At 50.4% G+C, this 27,702-nt stretch overlaps 1 protein-coding gene across 2 annotated transcripts; it reads right to left on the reverse strand.

The window, feature by feature from the left end:
• Nucleotides 1-26,545, reverse strand: LOC144938512 (F-box only protein 32-like). 2 transcript variants are annotated; one of them, XM_078866394.1, is made up of 11 exons: nt 26,214-26,545; nt 24,577-24,751; nt 20,373-20,470; nt 19,739-19,788; nt 19,078-19,170; nt 11,347-11,440; nt 10,443-10,627; nt 8,714-8,896; nt 7,826-7,969; nt 6,112-6,138; nt 1-2,526 (listed from the first exon to the last, which is right to left on the reverse strand). In XM_078866394.1, the coding sequence occupies exons 2-11, from the start codon at nt 24,732-24,734 to the stop codon at nt 2,437-2,439; spliced, it is 1,122 nt and encodes a 373-aa protein (XP_078722520.1). In that variant the 5' UTR covers nt 24,735-24,751; nt 26,214-26,545; the 3' UTR covers nt 1-2,436. The 2 variants fall into 2 exon arrangements, with proteins under 2 accessions (XP_078722520.1, XP_078722521.1); XM_078866395.1 differs by lacking the exon at nt 6,112-6,138.
• Nucleotides 26,546-27,702: the final 1,157 nt, after the last annotated feature.

Genomic DNA, 27,702 nt, shown 5'->3' on the forward strand with positions numbered 1-27,702 from the left:
CATCCTTTGTCGAATTTTATTTTGTTACTGCCATTATTTGTTTTCCCACACATCATCCTTTTGTTTTGTTCAAGTTTCCGATCCTTTATTAGATCTAGCTGTGTAACTTCCCCTGCAATGTTACGCCATTGCCGAGTAGCTTTGGGCAGGGCAGCTGTGAAAAAAAAGATCCCCGTAGCTCATCGGGGTCTTCCGAGCTTAATATTAAATGTATCCACGTCTGTGCAACCAGTTGCGAGCAGTAGCACAACCGGTTGCTCACAGTAGAGACGGACTCGACCCCCTCCAAGTGTCGATCTGCTCAGCGATTTGTCGTGACGCATTTCCTCACCGTGCAACGCATTCGCGAATCGTGATTGGCCGGTTACAGCGCCACACACGCCCGTTCATTTCCTCGCTGCGCAACTACTCGCGCAGACACGGACAAAAGCGGTTGCGGGGGGGGGGGGGGGGCGATTGCGTTGCACAAACCGAGCGCTGAGGTGCGGACCCGGCTGAGGAAAGTTTCGGCCAAAATCGGGAATCTTCGCAGAGCCAGAGCCGACCAATCAGAATCCATCAACGCGGGGTGGCTAAATCCAAGCTGCGAACAAGCCTTCCGATCAGGTGTCTGGAACAAACAAAAAATGGACCCCAAACAGCCTTTGCACGTCGTACTGCTCGGTAGCTGCGTTACCGTCGAAACAAAAAATACAAAAGTACCTCTTGAGTGACGAATGAAATGCTGCGAACGTGCGCTGAAGACACGGGGCCGGGCTTTAACTGCCCGCGTAGGTAACTCCGCCTCTTCACAAGGTGGGGTATACAAGGAGCTTATTTCCAGAAATGAAAGTTTCAACTTGATAGAAAAATAGCACTGGATGAGCATGTCGAGGTGTGTGTGCGTGCACGTGTCCATGTTTACGAGCTAAAGGGGTTTCGATTACAGCCACAGCAGTCCGGAATGCCGTTCCGGGAAATCTTTCAGCAGAGCACGTCCATCGCGCCGTAGTATACACCCTAAACCTGTTCATAGGATTATAGGACTATAGGGTACAATAAGAGATTACTTGTACAGGTAGGAACAACAGTTCTACACTGCCCACCAGGGATTATTTGTCTGTCTGTCTGTCGTGCATAGCCACGCCCTCGATTTGTATTTCAGAGCGTTTCGGGCGGGCTCAGCACCACGTGACGCGCCGCCCCACGCAGCTTGCGCCGCGTGACACGGATCGCACGAATGCGCTGTCCAACCAAGTTCCTACCTGCCCACTCCGAAGGAACGTGTTGGCTAAGTGTACCATGTACAGGTTTCCCTTGCTCGATGCGGGTTCGGTTTGTGTGATTTTGCACTGTACATGCGGCCAACCTATTTCTACCCAAAATTCGTTATACGTGGTTTGAATTTAAGCATACGCGACTATACGGTCGGACGTATCGCCGCAGGAAAGCAGTCCCCTCGTGCAGTTTCGCTTCCTGTGCCCTTTTTTTTGGAATGCATCTGCTACCGCACAAAGCAAGGGAAACCTGTAACTCTAGCGGTAGTGACTAACACCGACTGTTCCGACTCCAAGCCAGCCTACCAATGCTGTAGAACTTAATCGGTGAAAAGAAATTAAAGCCACCGACTGGCCACGAATCCGAACACCTGTGTTGGAGTTTGCAAGCAATATGTCAATGATTCTGTCCTCAAAACAAAATTACACCGGATAAGACCCCGTGTTTTAGGGGCAATGTACAAAGTCATATGAAACTGCGAAGCATATAACCACGTGTGCAATACTAGTTAGCATACGTGTTATGCGCTCGCCCCTGCCCCCCAGCCTCCCACCATAGCCCCCCAAATTGTAATGCGTTGGTGCTGCCAATCCTAGCGAGCGCGCGTATGTGTGCATCTGTATGTGTGTGTACTGGTGTGGGGAGCGGTGGTGTAGCGGTTAGCGCACTGCGCTACAAACCCGACGACCCAAGTTCGATTCCCACTCACGGTCGACACCAGTGACGATTATCTGAACCGGCCCTGGGCCTCCCCTAGGTCGACCCAGCCTCAAATGAGTACCTGGTGCGGTGTGAAAACATCACTAGGGAGACCAAGGCGGTTGGGCGTGGTGCTGGCCACCCACCCCCTCGTGCGCCGTGTTGGCCTTCATAGGTGCTCGCTAACACCACTGGTCCTCCTAACAGTCTGTCAGGGCGGTATGGGGGCATTTTTGTCTTTGTGCATGCTCGCCAAAGTATGTATGCATAAGGGTTTGGGTACGTGGCCTGCATAGGTGCTCGCTCACAGCATTTGGCCCAACAGTCTACACTGTACGGGTGGGGCGGAGGAGGGGTGGGTGTCTTTGTCTCTGTGTGTGTACAAATGCGAGTTCGAGTTGGTGCGCGCGTCTGCGTCTGCGCGGCGACACGTGCTTGGTTGGCCAAGCGCGCGTGTGCCGCGGAGTGCCCTGCAGCCCGCTAGTATCGGAAGAGCTTCATGAAGTCCTGCGGCGACACGGAGATGAAGGAGGTTTCGGGGTCGTTGGCAGAACACGGGTGTCCGGTGTCCTGCAAAAACACGCGCACGCGCAGTGGAGGAACGTTTCATAATTGTGCGTTCCAAATATTTCTCCACCACCCCCCCCGTGCCTTCATATTTACATTGTGATGGCGCTAGTGGCAGAGGTTCGTGGTTCCAATCCAGAAGACCGCCCCCTGGTTAATACTGCAGGCCTATTGATTATCAACAAGCACGACCGCCTGCTATGTCGTGGATGTTTAAGACCCAGCGATGCCATTCAAAGTGGAGTGAGCGATTATTTGCCGGCGTCACTGTCGAAAATGTAGAGACGACACAGCGAATTACTCAATTGGGAAAACACATGGGGGTCATCGTCACGCCGCTACTGCAAAAACTTAGCAGGACCCCTCCTGAAGAAGCCTTGAGATGCACCGAGGCTTTTGTGGGTAATCGAGTGTAATATGAACAACGTCGTGAGATAAAGTGCCAATTTGGAACACTGGCGAAGGAGTGCATCGCTCCATGTGCTAGAATATGGCCCGCAGAAGCAGATTTTACAGAACTACTTTCGAGATCCATCCAAGTGGGCCTCTCATCCGCACTTAAGGGGGGCTGCGCTTTCCCACGCACCCCGCTATAGAGATGCTCAAATTTAATAAATCAGTGCTTGCGCAATAATCAGTAACTGGGTTGAGACCAGCCACTCAAAAATGGCTGCCCATAAAATGGCTGTCCAAGTCTCTTTAAAATTAAAACAGCACCCGAGGTGGCCAGGTTGCTCAGGGGTCAAGGGCACTGAGCTGACACTGCTGAGGGCCTGGGTTCGATTCCAGGCAACTGCCTGTGATTAACCTGGGTTCACAACTATAGTAATCTCAGCCCAGTCACCTAAATTCAACCTCTCAGAATACAAATATTGGTTTAACTACCATGCGATCAACATTTACTGTCATATGTAGAGCGAGTGGGAAAGTGCTACCCGCTGCTGTGTGTGGACCAGAGGTCACTTAAAGGGTATTCAACAGTGGCTCTGTGATATCTGCTTCCTCAAAACGAAGAGGTTTCCCTGCTCTGCGACAGACCCGAGTGGATACTTTGAATCGTGACACCAATAGAACAAATGGAGAACTATGAAAAATATATATTGATTTAAAAAAACAACCCCACGTCAGAAACACATTTCATCACGCTGCAACAACGGTCTGCAATGTTATTGAGCGTCTTGTGAGACAAAAAGCAGATCTGGCGGCTACCGCACGGAAAGGTTCCCACGTGCCGGTCTGTGCTGAGACACGCGGCGGCACATGAGGTGACGCGTCGGGAAGATCCCTCGCTCCGCGCAACCGGAGCCGACAGCCAAATTGCAGGAATAACAATAACACTGCTGTCCAATTAGTGTCCCCCAAGTGACGGGGAGGCACAGGGCTATGAAGGACAGAGGCTGAGTTTATCCCGGTTAAATAAGCAATAATTATACTCATGATGGGGTGTGGGGGTGGTGAGAAGCGATGGCATGAACCCGGTGAGCTGACGGTGGAAAGTTAAATCTTAACTGGTTCCTGGGTGACCCCCTTCACCAACCCGCACTGACCAGTGTGGTGAAGTACGGTCGATCAACCACAATTACCGACATGGCGTGGTGAGGCTTTTATCCAGCAGTGGATTGACAAAAGGCTGCAAATTATTATTATTATTTGTTATAGAACGACAAAGGAAGAGGAAAGACAGACATCCAATATCCATGACATTCTCTGCTGCAAAGTAATTTCTATGTTCGCGGATTTTATCACCGCTTTTCCACTGGCACATTCGAGCTCAGCCAGCACACAGGGCCAGCACAGCACAGGTGTTTTTCCACTGCCTGTTTACCAAGCCGTGTCAGAACCAAACCGTGATACACTGGCCTCGCAAAACATCATAATCTAACTCTGGGGCCAAGCAGGGCCAGGGTCGGTCAGTACAAGTCGAACACAGCCTCGACGCATCATCTATGTCATTGGTGGGCAACCTGCGGGCTGCAGGTGGTGGGCACCAGGCCCATCATGGTGGCCTGGTCTAAGAGTGTCTAAGGTTGATGCGTGGGGTCATGATGAGTGCACAAGCACAATGTCAAGCTTGCGGCCCACTGAGTTGAAGGAGGGCCACTCATGTGGCAACTGACTAGTCTAGGGTTGCCCATCGCCGACCTACGTGTTTCTTGACGTCACTCGCATTTCGCGTGTGACATCACCATAATGGATCGGTTCTCGTTTTGTGCTGTGGAAAAACAACCCCATCAACCCCCTGACCCGCACCAGCCTGGCTCAACACGGCCCTGGCACGGCTTGGCTGTGACAGTGGAAAAGGGGTGTTGTGAAGCGGTGAGTGACGCATGCATTGGTAAGCACATGTAACGCGACGGCGACGCGGGGTAAATCCGACTGCGCGTGACAAGGACAAAAAAAAGGAAACGGCTCCTATGTTGAAGATGCAACTTTAATTGTGCTGTCGGTTGCGGTCCCGTTTGGCGTTCTGGGCATTTTGGGCCCTGTGCTCGGCAACCGTCGTAAAAAATGTGCATTTGCAGGCAGGCCACGAGTGCCGTGCCCGTGAATTGCAAGCGACTTTCACGTGCACTGTAATACGGTTACCGCATTGGTGTATTAAGCGGTACCCCATTCCACAGCAAACTAACATCACTTGAGAGTGCGTGAAAGTCACTTTAAGAGTCCTCTCATTACCGGGGCTGCCAACTTTTAAGTCGGACACTCCCGACGCACACAGAACCTACGTGTGTTGCTCCAAGATACGAGCTGCCTCTATCGTGCATGGTGTGGCATTAGCCACGTTTGGTGCTGAGTGATAAAACCACATGCAGGCTTTTAATCAGCGGTTCCTGCAGGCAAGTTGGGCGTGTTTCTCAAACTCAAGATCAGGAAGCTATCGTAGACACGGCTGTCACCGCACAGGGCACACCAACGCGGTGCACCAGATCCCACGACTGCTGCACAGGAGACGAGCGACCTGCAATCTCGTCTTCACCCCTGGACGAACACCTCTAAAGGTCTGGCGACGCTGGTCACACCGGCACGGTGGGGGGACTGAAACCGGCCCCGTCTTTAGCTGCGTTAGCTCCAGCGGACGTCTGTCTGTTTCCGGAGCGCACGCGAGCATTCGCTGTCTATGACGATCAGAATAAGAGTTGATATTGGTCGCTTTCGCGACCAATATCATCCATAATACAGGTTTTTTTGGGGAGGTTAGACACATTTATATATTTAACGACACATTTATTTACGCGATCTAAACCAAACCCCCCCCCCCCCCGTATTATGGAAGAATTATTATTTTTTATTTGGGGGGGGGGTTCTTTCGTCTTCGTTGCCCATTAAAAGCACCATGGAGTCCGGCAAAAGGGCAGGGGTGGGTGGTGTGCACCGCGGTGTCCCATCTACGGAATGGATGCGTCACAAATACACCGGTGGCTTTAAGATCCGATGAGAAAAAGACGTGGGGGCGGGCGGGGAGGCGAAAAAAGTAATGATGTGAAATTCAAAATATAAAGTGATGATGCTAACACACGGAGACGACATGTCTCCATATTGAACAGCAACGGGTGAAATGATCGTAAAGGAGAAAGGACAGCATTGTACCTCCCACACGACAGCCAGGGGATAGTCCTGTGAAGTGCCGAGGGGAGGAGAGACGGGCATTAGTAGCTTGCATTTCAAAAAGGATCATGACGCGAGGAGAAAGTTCCACGATTGCATTTGTGACCAAAGGTCTTCCGTCGGTCAACCTCAGTCGGCCTTTGCTCGGTGGGAGATCACCCCTGCCCTGCTGCTGCTTCCGCTGTCTATAATTCCCGTTGCACGTTGCATGCTCAGTGCTCTGCTGCGAGGGGTTGTCTCGTCATTTACGGAAAGTCGTTAGGAAGATCCTGCACCTCCCGACACAGCCAAATAAATTGAATTGTCACGTGTGCAAGCGTTTAACAACGTGCCAAATGGTCATTGTTTGAGCTCGCCGGTAAGTTGAAGGGCAATTCTCACAACCATCTAATCGATAACTTTACTCGTTACATTTAGTCTTCACCATCCCGGCGAACTTCAGAAACAATAATTGGCTCGTCGTCAAATGCGTGTACACCATGGGACAATTTAGTTTGTTTGGATGTGTCAGTTGATGAGAGGGACTTACGACACAGAAATTGGCCAGATCGTTACGTCGCCTAACCCAAGTGTCAATTATGAATCGCATAATACGTCCCGCACAAAACCTACGCTTTAAATTTACAAAAAGCACTGCATATGAGTTCCCTTGCTCTCGCCATCTCCACTGCCGAGACCCCTCCACCGTTCAAAACTCCAGACTCCAGACTTTCCTTTTCTCCCCTGTCTACGGCCGACTCCATCTCTCCCTAATAATAATAATGCAATTTATAACCTGCACAATGTTGCGGACCTAAGACACAATTCTGAGATGCGGAGCCGACGTCAAGTGTCAGATGGCGTTGCGTGGTTCCAGGGAGACTCGGTGGTTAAATGTCGAGCTGGAGAAATGCGCCTTCGGATGGTTTTTAAACGAAGAAAATGATCGATCGTTACGGATGTGAGAATAGGGATGACGTTCCATCCCTATTCTCACATCCGTAACGTGACTTCACTCGCGCCGACGCCATAAATGTCATCTCAATTCGCTCCCTGGTCAGTGAAATTCTACCCACCATTCCCCATACCGATTCAAAAAAACTCTTTGCGTGGGCACATTCGCGTCTTCAAATACGGTCGCGCTGTCAAAAAATAGACGCTTTGAGAATGCAGATCGCAGTGCAGCACGCACGGATCATTCGAGCTCACCGTTCACCCTTACCCCTTTCCTCTCCCCCATGGAAATCTTCATGGTCGCCTACACGTGGCCCAATTCTCCCCCCTTCACAGGGCCCTGTTGCCCCCAAACTCCTCGGGCTACTGTTCTCGGAGTTTCTGCTCCCCACTCATCCCTGCCCTATTCTGTTATCAGTGTACTGTACCGGGCTCGCGTTGAGTTGCAATAACAATTTTTTTCTTATTACATTCAATATTGGCGCACGTCAAGGTCCAATATACTCACGTGCTGAGAGGAGGAGGCCGTCACATGGCCGTGTGGCTACATGGGCTGACGTCCACTCACAAGAGAACATTGCAAACGCACTTATTCACGAATTATTTTTCTTGCGTATCTAGTGCTCTGTGTAAAAGTCACGTGTAAAAGCGTTCGCTAAATAAACCGATTTAAAGGATAGTGGACTGACAATATCAGGGGCTGTGAACGGCGCCCCTGCTAGGCCTGGCCACAGGCTCCTGCTGCCGACCACCACGCCGGTACCTTCCAGAAGAGAATGCTGCAGTGGCGGCAGAACTGAAGGCTGTCGGCATACTGCTCGCGACGCGGGTACAGCTTCTGCAGGGTGAAGTACGTCGCCTTCCAGTCGGCCGAGCCGCCCTCGCGCACCACCAGATGCCGGCAGAACTGCCGGTCAGTCGCAACAGACGCAACCACGCGCACGCAAATGAGGATAAACGTCCCCTCCCGTGTAGCCTTAACAGACTGTAGGAGCAAGTGCTGTTAAGCGAGTGGCATCTATGAAGGCCTGGGACGGCACACGAGAGGATGGGTGGCCAGCACCACGCCCGGCCGCCTTTGTTTCCCGAGCACCAATGTTTACACACCGCACCAGGTACTCATTTGAGGCTGAGTCGACCTAGGGGAGGCCCAGGACGAGTTCAGATTATTGTCACTGGCGTTGGCAGTGAGGAGGGTTGGTAACGCAGCATGCTAACCGCAACACAACCGGTCCTACAGCACACGTAACACACACACACACGTATAAGACAAACACAAAAGACCCACCACTTGTGTAGCCTTAAACAAGCTGAAGAGCTAAGTTCTCTTAGCATTCCGCGACGGCCGACGGAAGAGAGGGAAAGAAAGACGGCTTGTGGCTGGCCATCAAACAAAGACGGTCACTGCAACGCGGGCGTTCAGACACGCTTAGGCGGCCATCTGGAAATGCTCTTCCTCCCAATATTAGGAAGCCACTGGAGCTGTACACTTTGAAATCTCGATTGAAAACTTACTCTAAAAAACACTTTTTTGTTTGTTGTTCTTCCCCCGCACCTCCGATTAGCATGGTTGGCTACGTACGGTGCGAAAGAAGTTCAACATACGTACACACGTACATCGAAAGCAGGATGCAGGCTGTGCCGCCCGTACCTGCTTGTCGGTGAAGTGGTATCGGCAGAGCGTGCGCCAGAGCATGCGGTCCTCGCTCAGCGAGTGCAGCGTGGCGGTGACGCGACCCAGGCTCACGATGTCCCGCCCGTCGTCCAGGCGCTGCAGGATGGAGAGCTGTGTGTGTGGCGGGAGGTCGCTCAGCGTCAGCCCCTCGTCGCCTCTCTGGTTCCGGCACGGAGAAGTGGGGGGCGAGAAAGAGAGGCGGGGAGGAGCGGAGAGGGTCGGACCGCTGCGATGCCGGTGTTCCCAACGATGCGCGATTCTGGGTGGCTAAGAGAACGAATGCCCCTCTTCCACTGCCAGGCCGTTGATACCATTCTTCCAAACGGATGAATGGATGATATCAGCGGCCCAAGAGTTGTCCGTAGATTCCCATTCGTTTGAATGGCAAATCCTAGGGCTCCCATTTTAAATGAACGGGACCGCTAATGGCCGCCACACGGCAAGCATTGGCAAGTCCCCGTCAGGAACACTGGTCATTCCGACGACCGCATCGGAATCGTCACTTCAACCGAGCGAAGACTTTAAGGTGAATTGGCATGGAGGAACTACAATTACAAGTAGGAAATCGGTATGCACATTTGTTGTTTTCATGTTTGTCCGTAGAACTCTAAGATCGCGCCACCGACTTTAATGAATGAGGTGCCAATCGCTTACGAGCTCTTGAAATCACGAGAGGTGCTGCCTTCCGAGCCGATAACTCGGACGCTTATCTGCTCCATCATTTACAACAGCTCCAGGATGTGCCTTCAAAATCATACTACGGATAGGCATGGGCAGGTCACTCCGCAGTTTGAATCTCGGGGCGGGCTCGCCGCTCGTTGACGGCATAGATGCGCGCGATAATTATATACGTACGTAGGTTGAACTTCTTTCGCACAGTACGTAGCCAACTTTGGTAATCGGAGGTGCGGGGTAAGGACAACAAACTAAACATAACAAGCAGTTAAATCTTGTGACTGCAGGAATTCATATTCTTGGGTGTTTCGGTAAAGTCGCGTAGATAGGTTCAAAGAAAATCATCAAAAATAACAGAAAACGACGACGTTTCGATCGCAACGCAAGTGGTCGTCTTCAGAAAAACTTTTCCTGAAGATGACCGCTTGCGTAAGACTCAAGAATAGAACAAGCAGTTCAAGAAATTAGTTTTCAATTTAGTATAGTAGTGTATTGTATACCAGGGTAGTATATAGTAGTGTATAGTGTAGTGTATTGTAGTGTATAGCAGAGGTGTGGACTCGAGTCATGTGACTTGGACTCGAGTCAGACTCGAGTCATGAATTTGATGACTTGCGACTCGACTTGGACTTGCATAACAATGACTTTGTCCCACCTATGAGATGTGGACTCGAGTCATGTGACTTGGACTCGAGTCAGACTCGAGTCATGAATTTGATGACTTGCGACTCGACTTGGACTTGCATAACAATGACTTTGTCCCACCTCTGGTGTATAGTGTATTATAGTGTATTATAGTGTATTCTAGTGTATTGTAGTGTATACCAGGGTAGTATATAGTAGTGTATAGTGTAGTGTGTATGTATGTTGAACTTCCTTTGCACCGTACGTACCCAACAGTGCTAATTGTGTGCGTGGGCCAAGGACAACAAACTAAACACAACAAAAGGAGTCCTCAAGAAAGAAGCGAGTTTTCAACCGAGACGATTTAACAGACACGTGGGCGGCGGCGTCGGTGGTGTGAACGCACGCGGCTGATCTGCAGGCCGCACAGCAGACGCTGCCACAGCAGGATGGTGTCGAGGCGGCGGGTCCAGGTGTTCACGTTGCCCACGAGGGGCGACTTGCCCACGCCGCACACGAGGCGCGCCACCGACGAACACAGGCCGGAGAGCAGCTCGCGGATCGGGCGCACGCTGTGTTGGTCATCCACCACTGCCGCGCACAAAGACAAAGATTCACCGTGCAGCCTTTGGCGGGGGCTTTTTGCGGCAAGTGCCGTTGGCGAGCGGCACCTATTGACGGGATCATCGGCGCGAGTCGTCTGTAGACTCCAATTTCGGTTGAACGGCAATTCCTGGACCTTCATTTTCAAATGAACGGGACGCCAATGGGGAAAGTGTTGTTAGCCAGCATTACCTACGCCGGCCAGCGCGGCACACGAGGGGGTTGGTGGCCAGCACCACACGCACGTCCGGCCGCCTTTTTTATGTATGCATGTTGAACTTCTTTCGCACCATACGTAGCAAACCGTGCTCGTGGAAACGTTTGCACATCGCACCAGGTACTCATTTGAGTCCGAGTCGAACTAGGGGAGGCCCAGGACCGGTTCAGATAATCGTCACCGGTGTTGGCCGTGAGCAGGAATCGAACTCGGGTCGCCGGGTTTGTAGCCCAGCATGCCAACTGCTGCACTACCGCTCCCCATAACACACAGCACACTCTCACACACATGCGCATGCACTCCCGCGCGATGGCGCAAGCCTGTGTGTGTGTGTGTGCGCTCGTGTGCCACAGTGGCCGGCCTTCATAGGTGCTCAACGAACAGCACTTGCCCCAACAGTCTATTACAGACTATATGGGGGGGGGGGGTCTATCTTTGTCTTAGTGTTTGTGCGTGCGAGTGCTGCTGCCGCCGCCACCGAGTGAAGCACCTTTGCAGACAACTCTCTCCAGGATGCTGAAGTAGTTGGTCTGAGCCACCCCGCTCAGCGATGTCAGCTGCGTGTCCGCGATCAGCTGCAGCAGCTGGGGGCCGGGGACACAAACGGCGAGAGGTGAAAAAAAAATGAACACTCTTCTCTATGCCAACCATGTTCCACGTCGATTCTGTTTAACCACCAGCTGAGAGCAGGAGAGAGACCGACCCGGAGTCTCGTTTGCAAACGTGAACCGGGGGCGTTCGTCTGCCAGCCAGTAAGGGGGGGGGGGGGGGGGTGGCAATGATTGTTGCTGTGTGTGACCCCGATTTGGTCATTTACGGTGTAATTTTTAAGTTGGCAAATTTTAACCCTGACGCCGCCGACACAGGATCGCCCACTCTTGCGAATTGTGCCAGGGGATCTTTGTTATTATTGTTGTTATCGTATTAATCAGGGCGGGCAGTGGAACCGAACTGTGAACCTCTGCAATGAGAGGCGAACGCGATCCCTGCCCCGACCAGCGTCTCGTGTCGTGTATCCGGGCCTCCACTAGGTTGACTCTGTCTGAAATCAGCACCCGGTGCGGTGTGTAAACATCACCACTGGGGAGACAAAGGCGGCTTGGACGTGGCGTTGGCTACACCGCCCCCTCGTGTGCCGTGCCGTCCTTCATAGGTGTTGCTCGCTAACAGCACTTGCCCCAACAGTCTGTTAAGGCTGTACGGTGGGCGGGGGGGGTCATTGCAGTGGGAGTTATGAAATATGCAACGTCGGATAATTTGTCAGGATGACATGGCTTCCATGACAACCACTTCCTGGCAAAAGAAGGCTTTTGCAATAAAATATTTCTGCCACACTTTTTCTTGCTCGCACCGATTACATTCTCAACGTGATGGGACGAAGAGACGTACACGGTGTGGGATTCTTGCAGCTAACAGTGCAACTCGACGTGCTGTGGAGTGGGCCACAGAAGATGAGGTCACACAACTACTTCTGAAGCCAATTAACAAAGGTCTATCTATTTAGCCACTCAAAAGTCGAAGTGATTTCCTGCTCTGATGAGCACCGAGGTGGTTCCCGTGGTTGCATTTGCAGCATTGGGCCAGTGGTGGAAGTTCCACATGCCTATGGCAGGGGGGGGGCAAGTCTGCTCCTAGCACAACCATCGTTCGCTTCCCCATAAAGCGGCAATAATGTTATCGACCCCGGAAGGAGGACAAGCCAACTCAACCCCCACCCCTGACCAGGAATTAAACTCACAACATTTACGATTGAGAGCTGCTCGCCCAACCGCCGAGCCACTGCGCTGCATACCACGCACACCGCTAGGACTTCAACCGCCGGATCGGCAGAATGGGCACAGGGTCAGCGGGGCGCACCGACAAATCGACCGCCGCTATCGGCGTGACGCGAACGCAAACTGCCAACCGCCTCCGCAAAAATAACCCGGCGGCGGTGGCGGCGGTGCACGCTCCCGCGCTCCACGCTCCCCCGTTCCCACGTGTGCTCTACAGAGCCGCCGCGTGTTCCCAAACCTCCCCGAGCAACGCTGGTACGTTAACGATAAAAATAAAGAACACCCCCACCCCACAGCATCCCCCCCCCCACCGCACAACCCCCACCCCCATTCTCTCCTGGGGAAGAGAACTGGACGGCTGTGGGATTGGACATTGGACAGGGGAGCGGAAGGGCGGCCGGTCGCAGAGGGTCAGGGGAGTCATGGGTGTTGTTGTGGGAAGGAGGAAAATTTGATGAGTGGAAGGAGGGGGGGGCGGGTAGAGGGGTGGTTGAGTGAGTGGAATAAGGAGGTAGATGAATGAGTGGAAGGAGGAGGTATTGGAAGGAGGGGAGGGTAGAGGGGTGAGTAGTTTTGGTAGAGAGGTCAGGGCTTGGTTGTTGGCTTGGGTTGAGCTCAATAAACAACGATGCCCTGAATGTGAAACCCGTGAAAGTCTGCTGCTGTGCTGTGCGCTTCACGTGGGTGCATCTTTCATAGCAGTGCATCGTTGTTCCATGTGTTTGTCCACTTGTCATTTCACATTTAACTCCCTTGTCATGCAGGCATCATGCCGACCTACCTACATATCTATCCACATACCTCATCTACCCACATACCTACCTGTTTACCAATATACCTAACTACCCACATACCAACGTACTTACCCTATCCATCGCCTACTTATCGACTTACCCACATACATACCTACCACCCATATACCCACGACATGTAACTATAATATTACTCATATAACCACGTGTTTACATATCTAGCCACCTCAGCACTTACCTACCTACACAACTGCTTGACTGCCTACTTACCAATCAACATACCCACCTCACCACTTGCCTACCCGCATTGTAAACACTGAATAACAACGCTCTAACCCAACTGAATACAATACTTTACATTATTAGCACACACAATGTTTACAAAAATGTATCATCTTCAGCCACTGTCAATCCACTGCTGGATGAAGGCCGCCTCAAGCCACCGCCACCACCTCCCACGATCCTGCGACCTAACAATCCACCCAGCACCCCTCCACGCAAACCAATTTCGTCGCTCCATCTCCTCGGGAAGCTGCCCTTTCGAACGCGTTCCGTTCCCTGGCTGCCGCTCCATTATTCTCGTTCTTGCCCATCAGCCATCGTCCATTCCTGCCGCAGCGTGTCCCGCCCAAACCCACCGATGCTTCTCACCGGTGTGAATTATGTCATTAACCAGCGTGTGTCTCTCTCCGACCCACGTGTTCGTCCTCCCGTCTCCTCGGCGCGATTTCCAAGCGCGCATCTCTCCGCGCTTCTTTTGCGCAACTTATCAGTCGCCGTCATCCCGTGCATTTCCCTCGTGAAATATCCACGCCTATCGAGAATATCAAAATTCATAAATTGCAACGCCGCGCAAAAACAACAAATACCAACTCTCGTCAGGCGCCCGAAACGGGATGTAAATAAACCCGCCAAGCACTTAACTTGCCCGGTGTTATTTCACTTAGGAAAAAAATAAATGTACATCTTCGATTGACCGAACAATTTTGAGGCAATATTTTCGGAGGCAAACGGCGCGGAACGCACCCCCCCCCCCTGCCCTGGCGCCACAGAATCACGAGCGGAGCGTGCGCGGTGCATCCCGGGCCTCAAACCAGACCCCCCCCCCCCCAATTTGCCTCCCCCCCCACGCATCCCCCCTCCCCCCCCAAAACCCTGCCCCCCTCTCCCAACGCCACTTCTCACCAACCCCCACTACCCCCAATCTCTCCCACACCCCCGCCCCACTATAAATCCCGAGATGAAGTGAATGTCAAAGTATTCTTAGTTTTTTTCGGTAAAGTCACGTAGGTAAAAAATCAAAATTAATGAAAATAAAATAAAATAAAACAAAAATCACGACGTTTCGGAGGCAACACAAGTCTCCGTCATCAGGTGGGACCGTCACAGCCGAATTAGCTGCATCAAGTGCATCAAGTGCAGCTAATTCGGCTGTGACGGTCCCACCTGATGACGGAGACTTGTGTTGCCTCCGAAACGTCGTGATTTTTGTTTTATTTTATTTTCATTAATTTAGATGTTTTACCTACGTGACTTTACCGAAGAAACCTAAGAATATGATTCCTTGCAGTCACGAAAGCTTCAAATCTAGAATGAATGTCAAAGTGTTTTTTTTCTCGGTTAACATTCTCGTCAAGTGATATCTGAATCCGTACCGAGAGTCCCCAAAGTGACTGAAAGGCACAGGGCCAATACGTCCAGATGGGGGGTCTATCCCAGGTAAGTAAATAATAATAGAATTCATGGCAAGGGGTGAAGCGGTGGTGCGGTGGTTGTCGCACTGTGTCATGAACCCGACGACCCAAGTTCGATTCCCCGGCCACAGTTAACGGCGGCGAGTGATGTCTGACAATTCAGTCTTGGGCCCCCCTTTACCCACCTGTACCGATCAAACGTGGTGAAGTATGGTCAAATGCCCCCCACCCCCACAGCCCTTCCCCACGTGGTTGACAGAGTGGGGGGGTCGCCTTCAGCCAGCAGTGGATTGACAAAAGGCTGTAGATTTACGTAATTCATATAAACGATGTATAATATGTCCCGTTTAAACGTCGCTTTTTTATTCTCGTTTTTAATTTAACTCGCACCAAAGTGTTGGTGTAACGCTTTACATCCTTGAGAGAAAGATATTAACAGAGAGCACTCCCACTTGTCATCTTATTTTACACACCCATTTGTATGTTTTAATCATTGATCAAAGCGTCTATGAAGGCCGGCACGGCACAAGAGGGTGGCCAACACCACGCCTGGCCGCAAATGTCTCCCTCGTGGCAATATTTACACACTGCATCAGGCACTCGTTTTGAGGCCGAGGTGACCTAGGGGAGGCCCAGAACCGGCTCAGATAATCGTCACTGGCGTTGGTGGCCGTGCGCGGGAATTGAACTCGCGTCGCCGGGTTCGTAGCGCAGCGCGTGAACCGCTACACTACCGCTCACCACACTGTATATACACACACACGCTGAAAAAAATAACATTGAAAATTACGCAGAAAATCTCACGACTGTTTTGCGGGAAAGTGTGGGAATGTCTGGGGAGTGAGTGTACAGTGCCACGCACGGGTACATATTTTCGTAATGCGCATTAAACAAAAAATATTTGGAAACTTTTGCATACTCCGCGCTTGCCGAGCTTATCAAACAGCCTCAAGCGCCCATATTTTATAATGCAGCAACAGTTTATTGCAACAGGCGCGACGCATTTTTATTACTACTACTACTACCCATAGGTGGTTTTTGGGTTAGATCGCGTAAATATAACAGTGTCGTTAAACCCGCTACCAGCCAATTAGTAAGGTTTGTCACGTAATTACTAGTACGGCACACCGGTGTGTTGGAGAGTAAACCGGGGTACAACGTTTCACCAATAATTTTAACGAGCATCATCAGGCGACAGCCAGAGTTGTGGAGAAATCCTCCCGTTTCGCTCTTAACGACATATTTATATTCATGCGATCGAACCCAAAAACCTCTATTATGGATATCGGTCGCGAAAGCCTACGTGTTAAACCTACTACTATGCCTGTTTAGCCAGGAAAGCCTCACAGAGTCTCAAGACTCTCTTTCAGGAGGGTCCTGCCAAGTTGTCACAGTCGTTTGGACAATACTGCTGCTGTGTGCGATCCCAATTGAGGCATGTGAAAGCACACTAAGCATTGGGATGTTTGTTCAATACCGTTGACATCGTATGTTCATGATGTTTCCTTGTAAACGTGTTCGAAACGTTTATCGTATCGTTTGTGTATTGCTGGACTTCCAGTAACGGGTGAACATTCAACCTTATAAACTGGAGTACACAGAAAAGAATTTTGCCGCGAGTCTTAGAACCGCTGCCTTATAGCGCGTGTATTCTGTCAGGTACACGAGGAATAAATAATTTCAATTAGGAAAATCATAACGTTTTTTTTATTTCCCTGCTCTTAGTTAGTCCGGAAAACATTTAGCAAAACACTGTTATAGATAATTGCTAAATATTTATAACTTTGGATAGTGAGATTATTCTTTTCATATTGTCAGGAAATAACCATACATTTTTGTTTCTGAAAAATGTAATGAGGCAATGATATTATCACAAAACGGGCGATACAATCATCGCAGTTCTGGAATGGCACGACAGGGAACTTCCAATTAGCACAGTTGGTTATGCACGGTGTGAAGGAAGTTCAACATACATACATACAGGGAACGGTTTGCTGAAGGTGACCGAGCGAGCGGTAGTGAGAGGGAACGTTTTACTGAAAGTGATCGAGAGAAGATTATTTCCGAGGAGACCAAGGGGAAGGAAAAGAAACGGCGACGCCAGACGACGTTTGATGAGGAACGACGTAACCGACAGACGGAGAGAGCAGTGGAATGCAGAGCATCGCGGACGGGGGAAAATGGGCATTTGGTTTTTTTGCTCCGATTTCAATTTGCCTCGTTGTTGTACTTGTTTTTATATCATTGCTTTAGTTACTGTGGTAGCCCAGGTCAGTTAACACTTGCAAATGAGACTCATCCTGGTCTCTCGAGTTCTCACCTGGTTCAGCAAACTTCAATACACGGGCCACACGACTGTCTACGGACAGAACCCTAAACGAACGAGCGAATATCGCACGACAATTTCATTTGCACCGCTACACCGCGGCCGACCCAAGCGGGGAAACGCTGGGTTCGTAGCGGCGAAGCGACGCAGCTGTGCTGCTGGGAGCACGTCGAGTGGGAACGGGAGGAGGTGGAGGAGAAGCAGCAGCAGAGTGGGTGGGAGAGATGCGGCAGTGCTGGTGATTCCGCGCGGAGGGCGTCGTCGGGAACCCGCATTGTACGGAGGAACGTGGGAATTTCAGAAAAGCAAACACGGCCACAGGTCACACGGTTCCCAGCCTTCCCCCGAGGGGGCGATGCTTCTCAGCTGCACACGCCCGTGTCATGCGTGTGCATGTGTGCGCATGTGTACGTCCGTCAGATCATACAACACGCATTCCGTCAACACAAGTGTGTCCGTACACAAGTGAGGAGCCGGCAAACAGAGTTGGATTCCCGCTCACGACCAAAAACGGTGACAATTATCTGAACTGGTCCTGGGCCTCCCAAAGGTCGACTCAGCCTTAAATTAAATTAAGGCCACTAGAGAGACAAAGGTGGCCAGGCTCGGTGCTAGCCACCCACTTCCTCGTGTACCGTACCGGCCTTCATAGGTGCTTGCTAACAGCACTTTCCCCAACAGTCTCTTAAGGCTATATGGGGGTTTCTGTCTTTACAAATACACACACACACATATATATACAACGACACGCGCACACACACAAACCCGCAGGAAAAATAAAACCCTTGCTTTTTTCACAATAAATTAAAACATACGGAGAGGGTTGAGTAACTCCGGGCTTACGGGTCAGCATTCATAAACGAGCCAATAAAAGCAGGTTAAGACTCACTGTGGTCACTGCTGCGGAGACAGCACTTTGCCCAAAGACAGCAGCGATCCTGTCTCGCCTTGTAAACTGTCAGAGCAAGTGCTGTGGATGGCGAGCGGCTTATTCAGTTTGGCACCGCACAAGAGCGGCTGAAATAGATTCAAGACCATGCAGGCTCAGCCACCTCAGTCACACCCGGCGCTGGTATTGACATTGGGCGGGCGGGCTGGCGTTCCTCTTGCTGTCTGGCTCCATCATTATGGGACGGTCTTTCCATAAACCTCAGGAGCAGCAGATGGTTTCGATACTTTTAAATGTTAAATACTCCACCTCTTCACTCCACACCTCCCCCCCGCCCTCTCCACCCACAATGTAGCAACCGTGCTAATCGCACCTCCGATTGGCACGGTTGGCTACGTACGGTTTTGTACAAGAATGCGTTTCTGTTACAAGGTAGCGATGAAAATATATAGTTGGCTCACACTTCGGCAGTATATTCAGTGCGCTGCCTCGTCATAGGATTGTGGAATTTGCATCACCGACTCTGGGTTGTAAATGACAGATTACGTATACGCATCTGTGTATATATGTTGAACTTCTTTCGCACCGCACGTAGCCAACCGTGATAATCTGTATGGCATTAGACTGTATGGAATTATGGGTCAAGTTGTCCTTTCCCCCTCTGCACCTCCGGTTAGCACGGTTGGCTACGTACAGCGCAAAAGAAGTTCAACGTACATGCATCACTCCCCCGCCCTTCCCTCCACCGCCTGAAGAGGTGAGTTTTCATCGGGGGCACGACTCACCCGCACAACGTAGTGGAACCTGCGGGTGTCCTGGATGGCGCTGGAGAAGTCCAGGCGATTGAACGCCTCCCCCAGCGTGCAGTAGCCGTGGCGCTGCCGGAAAAACACAAAGACAAGGATCTCCCCACCCCACGCGTAGATCAACTCGGCCGTTGTCCCAACAAGCAGAGGTGCAAGGCAATTTTATATATTTCTTTGATAGCAAAGTATTACGAGTGATAACATTTTACAGTTAAAATAGCATGGGCGCCGTCGGAAATAGATATTTATTTATCATTATAAATGGCCTTGCCAAGGGGGTAGGCAAAAATACAAACAGAAACTGAAGCAGAGATTCACTCGCATCATTTGCTTGTTCAACTAAGCCACCGCGTGTCCCATCTTCCTCAGCTACAGTTTATCCACACAGCTACACTCAGCCACCCCGTGTCCCACCCCCTCATCTACAACTCTTCCACAGAGCAAAGGCAGATTATTTCCTCTTGAATATATGTGGCATCCCCTTTGCCTCAGCTCCCTGGCCCCAACTTCCCTGCCCCCTCATGCCCCCCACTTCGCCTCAGATACCCCCCCCCAACTCTACTCATAAACCGGCGGCACTGCCCACGACTGGCGATATACTGGCATGCACGTACGAAGAAACCAGCATCGCAAATCTCACCTCCTTGGTGCTCCCTTTGTGAACATAAATCCACTTGTCCTTATGGAAGTCTGCAAAACAATTTCAAATCACCGCAATGTGGAAATATGATGTTGCATCACGACCGAGCTAATCGTTTGTTAGCATCGCAGTTATCGTCACTGCTATCAACGCCGTTTCCGTTATGTAACCAGGAGATCCGCACCTCCAATTAGCACGGTTGGCTACGTATGGTGCGAAAGAAGTTCAACAACATACATACACACATTCAATTAACCCACCCAGACGGATGCAACAACACCGCCTCTTCTGCTAGGGTGACGTGGGTTACATCAAGAACCATTTTTCAACCACGATATTACAGATATTTAACAAAAATACCTAAACACCAGTACACCACATTAAACAATAAAGTAATATGGTACAGTGATGCAAATAATGCCGCGTAAAATGGTGCGGGTATCTGTTCACGATGCTGGGTGTGGCACGAGAGAGTAAATCGCGTGATGGCATAAATCGCGTTCAAGTTCCTGCCAATTTTTGATACGGAAAAAAAAACCCGTAGAAATCGCCGTTCTAGATGCGATTGCTCATTCAATCACCAAACATTGGTGGTAACGGCCTCTGCACCGGCTCGGGGCTCGCTCGAGCGTACATTGCGTGCGGACGTTGTTGTTGGCGTTCTCCTTCCGCCGCTTCTTGGCTGCGTTGATGCAGTCGCGACGCTCGTTCTCCTTGTCCACACCGTCACTCCTTCACGACGAGCCCGGGTTGCGATGTGCCAGGGTCAAGGTGGAGCGGATGGAGCAGGCGGAGTGGGGCACAAGGGGGTGAAGAGACATCACGGAACCGTTGGCTCAATCAGAATAATTTATTTATACTGGAGGAATCCTATGAGCAAAAGAGCGCTTTTTCACAGATGGTAGTAGGGGCAAGTAAGAATATTACAACAACAAACAATACAAAAACACGATAGGCATGAAAAGTACAAGAAAGATAAAGAAATCACCCAAACTCGTACAAATTAAATTAAACAATCCCCATCCTACCAGGCAAAGCCCACCGAGGCGTTACTTATTGTTCAAAAGCGACCTGGCCACAAACGATAGCTGAACAAAGCGGCTCATCATTTGGCCATTTATATCAGCAAAATAATTTAAATAGTCGAAACGCATGTCTCTAAATGTGGCTCAATTTGGTCCAAAAACTACCGATCATTATCACATAGGGTGGCATATGCTACCAATAATTTTCTTCAAGCATTTCTATCTCCAGATCACAAGTGGCTATGATAGCAAGATCACTGTGGTAGCTTGATGTGGGTGCAAATTTCACCGAAAAGGGTACCGGAGTGTCTTTGATGGAGAATATCGTGCAACAACGCCAACAATCACGTGAGTGATATGAAACATCGACAGGAAATTAAAATAAATAGGAAGAACCCTGGGCGGGTGGCTGACTAATCGTGAACAGAAGAAACCTCACGACCATCAGTTAGTGGTACTTGTTCTGGCAATCAGACACAGCCACGAGGAGGCCCCCTACAGAAACCAGGGCACACCTCTCGATTAATACCATTGTAGCGTGTGCGACTAAATGCATGTGCATAGCAGGCTGGAGATTGCTAAATTCTGCTTACATTCACGGCTTGAGAAAAACGTGGTGGCGCACACCCCCACATCGTTATTCCAACGTAAAAAAAAAACATCGCCCACACCTCTCCTCCCTCCTCGCTTTATTTTCAATCCAGCAACGCAAGATAATTATTTGAAAAAATAAAAGAAAACCTTCCCAACTAAAACTCGACATTTTGTAAACGTCTGACTTTGAACGAGCAAAGGGGAAAACGTTTAAAGCATGGCTGCTGAACAAGCAAAACTATCCGTATGAAAATCTACTTTTACACACTGCACAAATGCAAAGGTTGGAAAGGCACACGACGACAGGGTGGTGCGACTGTAACAGTGTCTGGCCACCTTAATCTCCCCAGCACTAATGTGAATACACCACACCAGGTGCTCATTTAAGGTCGAGTCAAACTCATGGAAGACCCAGGACCGGTTCAGATAATCACCACTCATCTCAGCCGCCGTAGCCTGGAATTAAACTTGAGCCACCAGGTTCGTAACTCGGCGTGCAAGCCACGACGCTCCCGCTCAGCCAACTCGCCCGGACAAAAAAGACAAAGATGCCCCGTATAGCCTAAACTGACCATTGGGGCAAGTGCTGTTAGCAAGCACCTATGAAGGCCGGCACAGCACACGAGGGGATGGGCGGCCAACACTACTGCCAAACGCCTTCGTCTCCTTAGCGGCGATGTTTACATATCGTATCTTGTACTCATTTAAAGATGAGTCGACCTAGGGGAAGCCCAGGACTGGTTCAGATAATCATCACTGATGTTGGCCGTGAGCGGAAATTGAACTCAAGTAGCCAGATTCGTAGCACATCGCGCTAACCGCTACACTACCACTCCCCAAACACAAAGATCCCCCATATAACCTTAACAGACTGCTGGAGTAAGTGCTGTTAGCGAACACCTATGAAGGCCGGCACGGCACACGAGGGGGTGGGTGGCCAGTACTACGCTTGGCCGCCTTTGTGTCCCTAGTGGCGATGTTTACACACCACACCAGGTACTTATTTGAGGCCGAATCAACCTCGGTAAGGCCCAGGACCAGTTCAGATAATCGCCACCTGGTTTTGGCCGTGAGCGGGAATCAAACCCACGTCATAAGGTTCGTAGCGTGGCACACTAACCGCTACACTACCGCACCCCACTCGCCTGGACACATGCATACACGTGAACACTCCGGTACGTATGTGCCACGCACACACAAACTGATGCTACGACTCCCACCTTCCTTATATGACTGCTGACAATGGCCTTCAATCATGCATGAGATGAAACCGAGCTGGCGCGAGGAGCGCAAGCCGAGAGGACCTCTCCCAGCGTTGAGTGAGGGCAATTTCAATTTGTAAAACAATCCCCCTGTGGTACGCGGGACTTCAACACCCCGATACCGAACACTCGGCACCACCACTTTACGACCTATTCCCATGGGAATCCGATCAGTTATAATGCTAATTAAAAAGAATGTGCTAACGGCGACTAGGTTACGAAAAGGACGCCTTCTGGAATTTGACCATCGGTTCATACGCAGGTGCTGCTGGCTGCATTGTCACATCGCAGGATCGCGAGAGGTGGTGGCGGATGCTTGCGGAGGCTTTCATCCAGCAGTGGACTGACCATGGAAGATGATGATAATAACAGAAGTGGAGCAATGGATTCAAGATCAGAGTGCCGTGCTGGCACTGCCAAGACCCTGGATTCAAATGGGAATTTCAGCCACCTGTGATTAAACGTTGTTTTCAAATGTAGCGAGTTGATGATCCCAATCTGAACACTAATGACTGCATAACAGATATTTTTTATTAATTTGACAAAATACAAAAAAACAACAGTGATGGTTTTAAAAGCAGGTGAGAGATCAATGAGACCTAAAGTTTTGTTCCAAGTGAGATGTGGGTACAAACAAGTATAAGCATCATCATCGGCCATGACCTATCCACTGCTGGATGAAGGCCTCCCAAGCCATTATCATCATCTTGGAACTGACGTCATCTGAGATTGCTTCCAGAGACTACAGCAGTGAGAGCGTTTGTTTTTCCTGTCGATGTTACCCATACCTCTAAAATTGTAAGTGAGAATTTAATTTTTTTTTTACAGTGGACACTTTGTCCAATCCAAGTCTCCTCGATTACAATAAAAACAAATGGAAAATATCCCTGAAAACACCCATCATCGCCCCTCTAAGTGTAGGGGGGCTCTTTCTTATTTATCTTGAAAGGCTTGCTGGGTAGTAGCGCCAATCCCACTCTGCCAAAGTGGTCGACCGTTCCAAAAACACGGGAACACGTTAAGGATGAAAACGTTCCACAACAAAAAAACAACGTATTTGGTACCAAAAGCCCCCTATAAGGAAGATCATTTATAGTGGGTGACGTTTTGGGCAATGGTCCTTGTTCATGGCACACATGTACACATATATAGGGGCCAGAGAGATTGAGTCAATAACAGCTGCCGGTAAAAGAATGCGCCGGGCAGCCACGGAATTTATTTGCAGATAAACCCTCACATTTAGAATCAGCGTGCATTTAGAGTATTTGGCTGCTATACATTTCCACATGATAGGCCACTTCATTGAGCTATCATTTGTGTCCAGGTAGCTTCTCAAATTTTTTTACAGGCACTCCTTGACATACGCGATAAATATGTTCCTGGAATAGCACGCGCATCTCAAAATTGCCTTTCGTGAAAAGCAATTTTCCCATAAGAAATAATGGAAAAGGAGGAGGTTAGGGCATTTCACTCACACTCGCAGACATAATCGCCTCTATTATCCTAGCCTATAGCAATACAATACATGTACACATAATATAAAAAAATGTAAACTCTAATATACTTCCTATGAAATAAAATAAATACAGCATTACTTACTTGTAACTACGCCGGAGTTGCGTTGTAGAGACAAAGGGAGGGCGCTGGTGTACACACAGCGAGTATAGCGCACTAGTTATCGTATCGCACTGGCTGCTGGCAACGCCACTGGGTGGTGGTGCCAGGCTAGGGTGGCATACTTCGTCGCGTTGCGGATGACGTTATTCCGAAAGTCGCCCCGCGCACGTCAATAAAAGTTCTAAAGGCAAAGCGTGCCGCGTTATTCCAAAATAACGTACAACAAAAGCTCGCAAAAACCCGAGCGTTGCCTGTAAATATAGCTCAGTGGGAGTTACGTGGTACAATTTTTTTTTAAATCGTGTTTATTTTTTTTACGAGAGCAAGAAGATCGTCTCACGCGTGCAAAGAATCCAAGCGGTTGTCTTCGCCGAGATCCGAGATGACAATACTGCCGATCCCGCCGTTTAGTTGGGGCTCGCTATATCGCTTCCATCCAGCGCGGGTTTTGAACCAGCTGTCACCAGGAGCACGCCAGTCTTGTCCCAGGAACGGCATCTCCTCCTTGACACCACCTGCAGCAAAGAAATAAAAACCCCACGCAGATGTGTTTGGCCAATGCTAAACACAAACACGGGCCCGTCTGTGGCACAATGGGGCATGTGCACGCATGATAACAACAATAAATAACTTAACGTGTTCGACAATAACATTGGTCAAAAAAAAGGAAAGCACGTATAATAAATAAAATGTAGAATAGGCGACGTTTCGCGCAATGGTCCCCTTTTCATGGCATTTATTTGAAAATTGTAAAACAAATCCAAAGATGTCTATAATGCACGTGTTTACGTGTTCATATTTGTCTATTATACAAGTCCATCTATGTTGATTATTGTATGTACATAGACGTGTTTGTATGCTTTACATAACGATAAATGTAGACATGCGTTATGTTTGCGTGCGTGCTCATGTGCGTAGCTGTCGTTAGAGTTGTGTGTTTATTTGGGTATGTGGAGAGCGGTGGCGCAGTGGTTAGCAGACTGCACTGTGAACCCGGTGACCCCACAGCTCCATACCCGTTCACGGCTAACACCAGTGACGAATATCTGAACTGGTCCTGGGCCTTCCCTAGATCGACCCAGCCTCAAAAGAAGCTGGTGTATAAACATCGCCATTGGGGAGACAAAGGCGGCAGGGTGTAGAACTGGCCACCCACCCCCTAGTTCTTAATAGGCGCTCGCTATCAGCACAGTTTGTGTAAGGGGGGGGAGATATATTCATATCTTCGCCTTCGTTTTGTTTGTATACAGCACGAGACTGCACGCAGCTTTTGTCAAACGAATTACATCTTTGGTAACTGTGCGCGCGTGCCATTTTTTGTGAAAAAACTCAAATAATACTTTTAAAAAATCAGCAATAAACTAAGCCTTGTGGATACGTGTACAGCAGTGTCATGTGTGCACGTGTTTATGCAAAGCCGTCAACCCATACGGCTTACTCTGTATTAGTGTACAGGGAAATTGAGTGTTAAAGTCCACAACGGCGTAAAGCCGTTTCAATAGGGGCACCCACAAAAATAAATGTGTTTTTGTCTATTTCTTTGTGTTTCTCCCCTTGCGATGGGGCTTTGTAGGATGAACGTTTTAGATGTATGAAGGGTCAACAAGGTCTAAATTGGCGTGTAATTTGGTCGGCGCTGACAAGGTATGTTTATGTAACACTCGAATGGAGACTGAATATAACTGGCCCATCGCAATGGTCGCAAAGCCCACAAAGCTCACAATTCACGTACAGTACAGTAAACATATCTACAAACTCAATAACGCTGCAGCTTTAATCTGGAATATATAATAAGACGACGTTTCGGGCAAATGTCCCTTCTTCACGTCACGCGGATTATTCAGGAAGAAATACATCCTGCGTATGTACTACGGTACAGTATATATCTGCGTATGTATACAGTACATTGTGTGTGTGTGTGTGTGTTCGAAACGTTTCCGACATAAGTGGCGCTAATCGCGATACGCAGTCACTCACCTGTACAGCGGAAGGTGAAACTGCAAGTAATATATTCACCCACTCTTCAATCGAACCAGCGTGGTGAGCAACCCCCACCACCACCACCACCAATGACGACGATGATGACACGGACAAATGGGCTAGGAGACCTTCATCCAGCAGTGGATTACTTGCAACAAAGGGCTGCCACAAAAAATATGATGCCGATGACGATTGTGAACTCACGTTAATTATTATCGCGAGGAAGCACGCGGAACAACAATAACAGAGAATCAGCGCAGCAGCAGCAGGAGCAGCAGCAGCTTGCTGTGTTGCCGGAAGCTGCAGCACAATAACACGCAGCGTGACGCTGCCCCCTCCACCCCCCCTTTAAAGAGCACGAAGCCCCTCCCCCTCACAAGCCACACCCCCCTCATAAGCCCCCCGCCCCTCACAAGACCCCCACTTCACGAGCCCCCCCCCCTCACGAGGGCCCCCTCCCTCCACCACTAGCCCCCCCCACCACTAGCCCCCCCCCACCACTTGCCCCCCCTCACGACCCCCCCCCTCTCACTAGGCCCACCCCCTCACGAGCCCCCCCCAACCCCCCGTCACAAGGCCCCCCCCCTCACGAGACCCCCCTCACGAGCCCCCCCCCCCTCACGAGCCCCTCCCCTTGACGAACTCCCCCCCCCCTCACAAGGCCCCCCTTACGAGCCCCCCCCCCCATCACAAGGCCCCCCCCCCGCTCACGAGACCTCCCCCTCAAGGCCCCCCCGCCCTCACGAGGCCCCACCCCTCACAAGTCCCCCCCCCCTCAAGAGGCCCCACCCCTCACAAGGCCCCACCCCTCACGAGAGCCCCCCCCTCAAAAGGCCCCCCCCCCTCACGAGACCCCCCCCTCAAGGCCCCCCCGCCCTCACGAGGCCCCACCCCTCACAAGCCCCCCCCCCTCACGCGGGGCCCAGGCAGTTGCGTCTCGCGCGCTGATTGGCCTGCAGGCTGCGCGTGTCGGAAACGCGACTTCCGATTTGTATCACGATTTTTAATAATTTACTTCGTGCGTTTTTTAATGATTCTCTCTCTCTCTGTGTTTGTGTATTTGTGCATGTTTTTTGTGTTTGCGTGGTCGACTCAGCCTCGAATGAGTGCCACGGTGCGGTGTGTGAACATCGCCACTGAGGGAGACAAAAGCGGCCGGGAGTGATTTTGCTGGAAACCCCAACTCAGCTTCGTGTGCCGTGCCGGCCTTCATAGGTGCTGCTCGCTAACAGCACTTGCCCCAACAGTCTGTTAGGGCTATATGGGGGGGGGGGATCTTTGCCTTTGTGCGCAGTGGAGTTGATTTGATTTGCGGGTGAATGGTACCGGCGGTGTCAAGATCGACCTCCGTGGAGGAGGCTCGTGAAGGACGCTGCTGCTGCTACTGGGCACTTGGAGGCAGTCGCCCTCCAGCAACAGCGGAGGGCGCAGGAGCGACGCTCACAACAACGAGCGAAGCGCCTGGCGGGTAAAAACTAAAAACGCA

The sequence above is a fragment of the Lampetra fluviatilis genome, chromosome 22, assembly GCF_964198595.1.
Source record: "Lampetra fluviatilis chromosome 22, kcLamFluv1.1, whole genome shotgun sequence".
NCBI classification, from domain to species: domain Eukaryota; kingdom Metazoa; phylum Chordata; class Hyperoartia; order Petromyzontiformes; family Petromyzontidae; genus Lampetra; species Lampetra fluviatilis.

Bases quoted from the DNA above. Each gene is read 5' to 3' on its own strand.
- LOC144938512 (XM_078866394.1), bottom strand. From the start codon at position 24,734: ATGCCGTTCCTGGGACAAGACTGGCGTGCTCCTGGTGACAGCTGGTTC. The intron at 8,897-10,442 runs GTGCGTTCACAC...TGCCGGAACCAG, and splicing joins GCGGCCTGCAGATCAGCCGC to AGAGGCGACGAGGGGCTGAC. The intron at 7,970-8,713 runs GTACGGGCGGCA...ACTGACCGGCAG, and splicing joins ACCACTTCACCGACAAGCAG to TTCTGCCGGCATCTGGTGGT.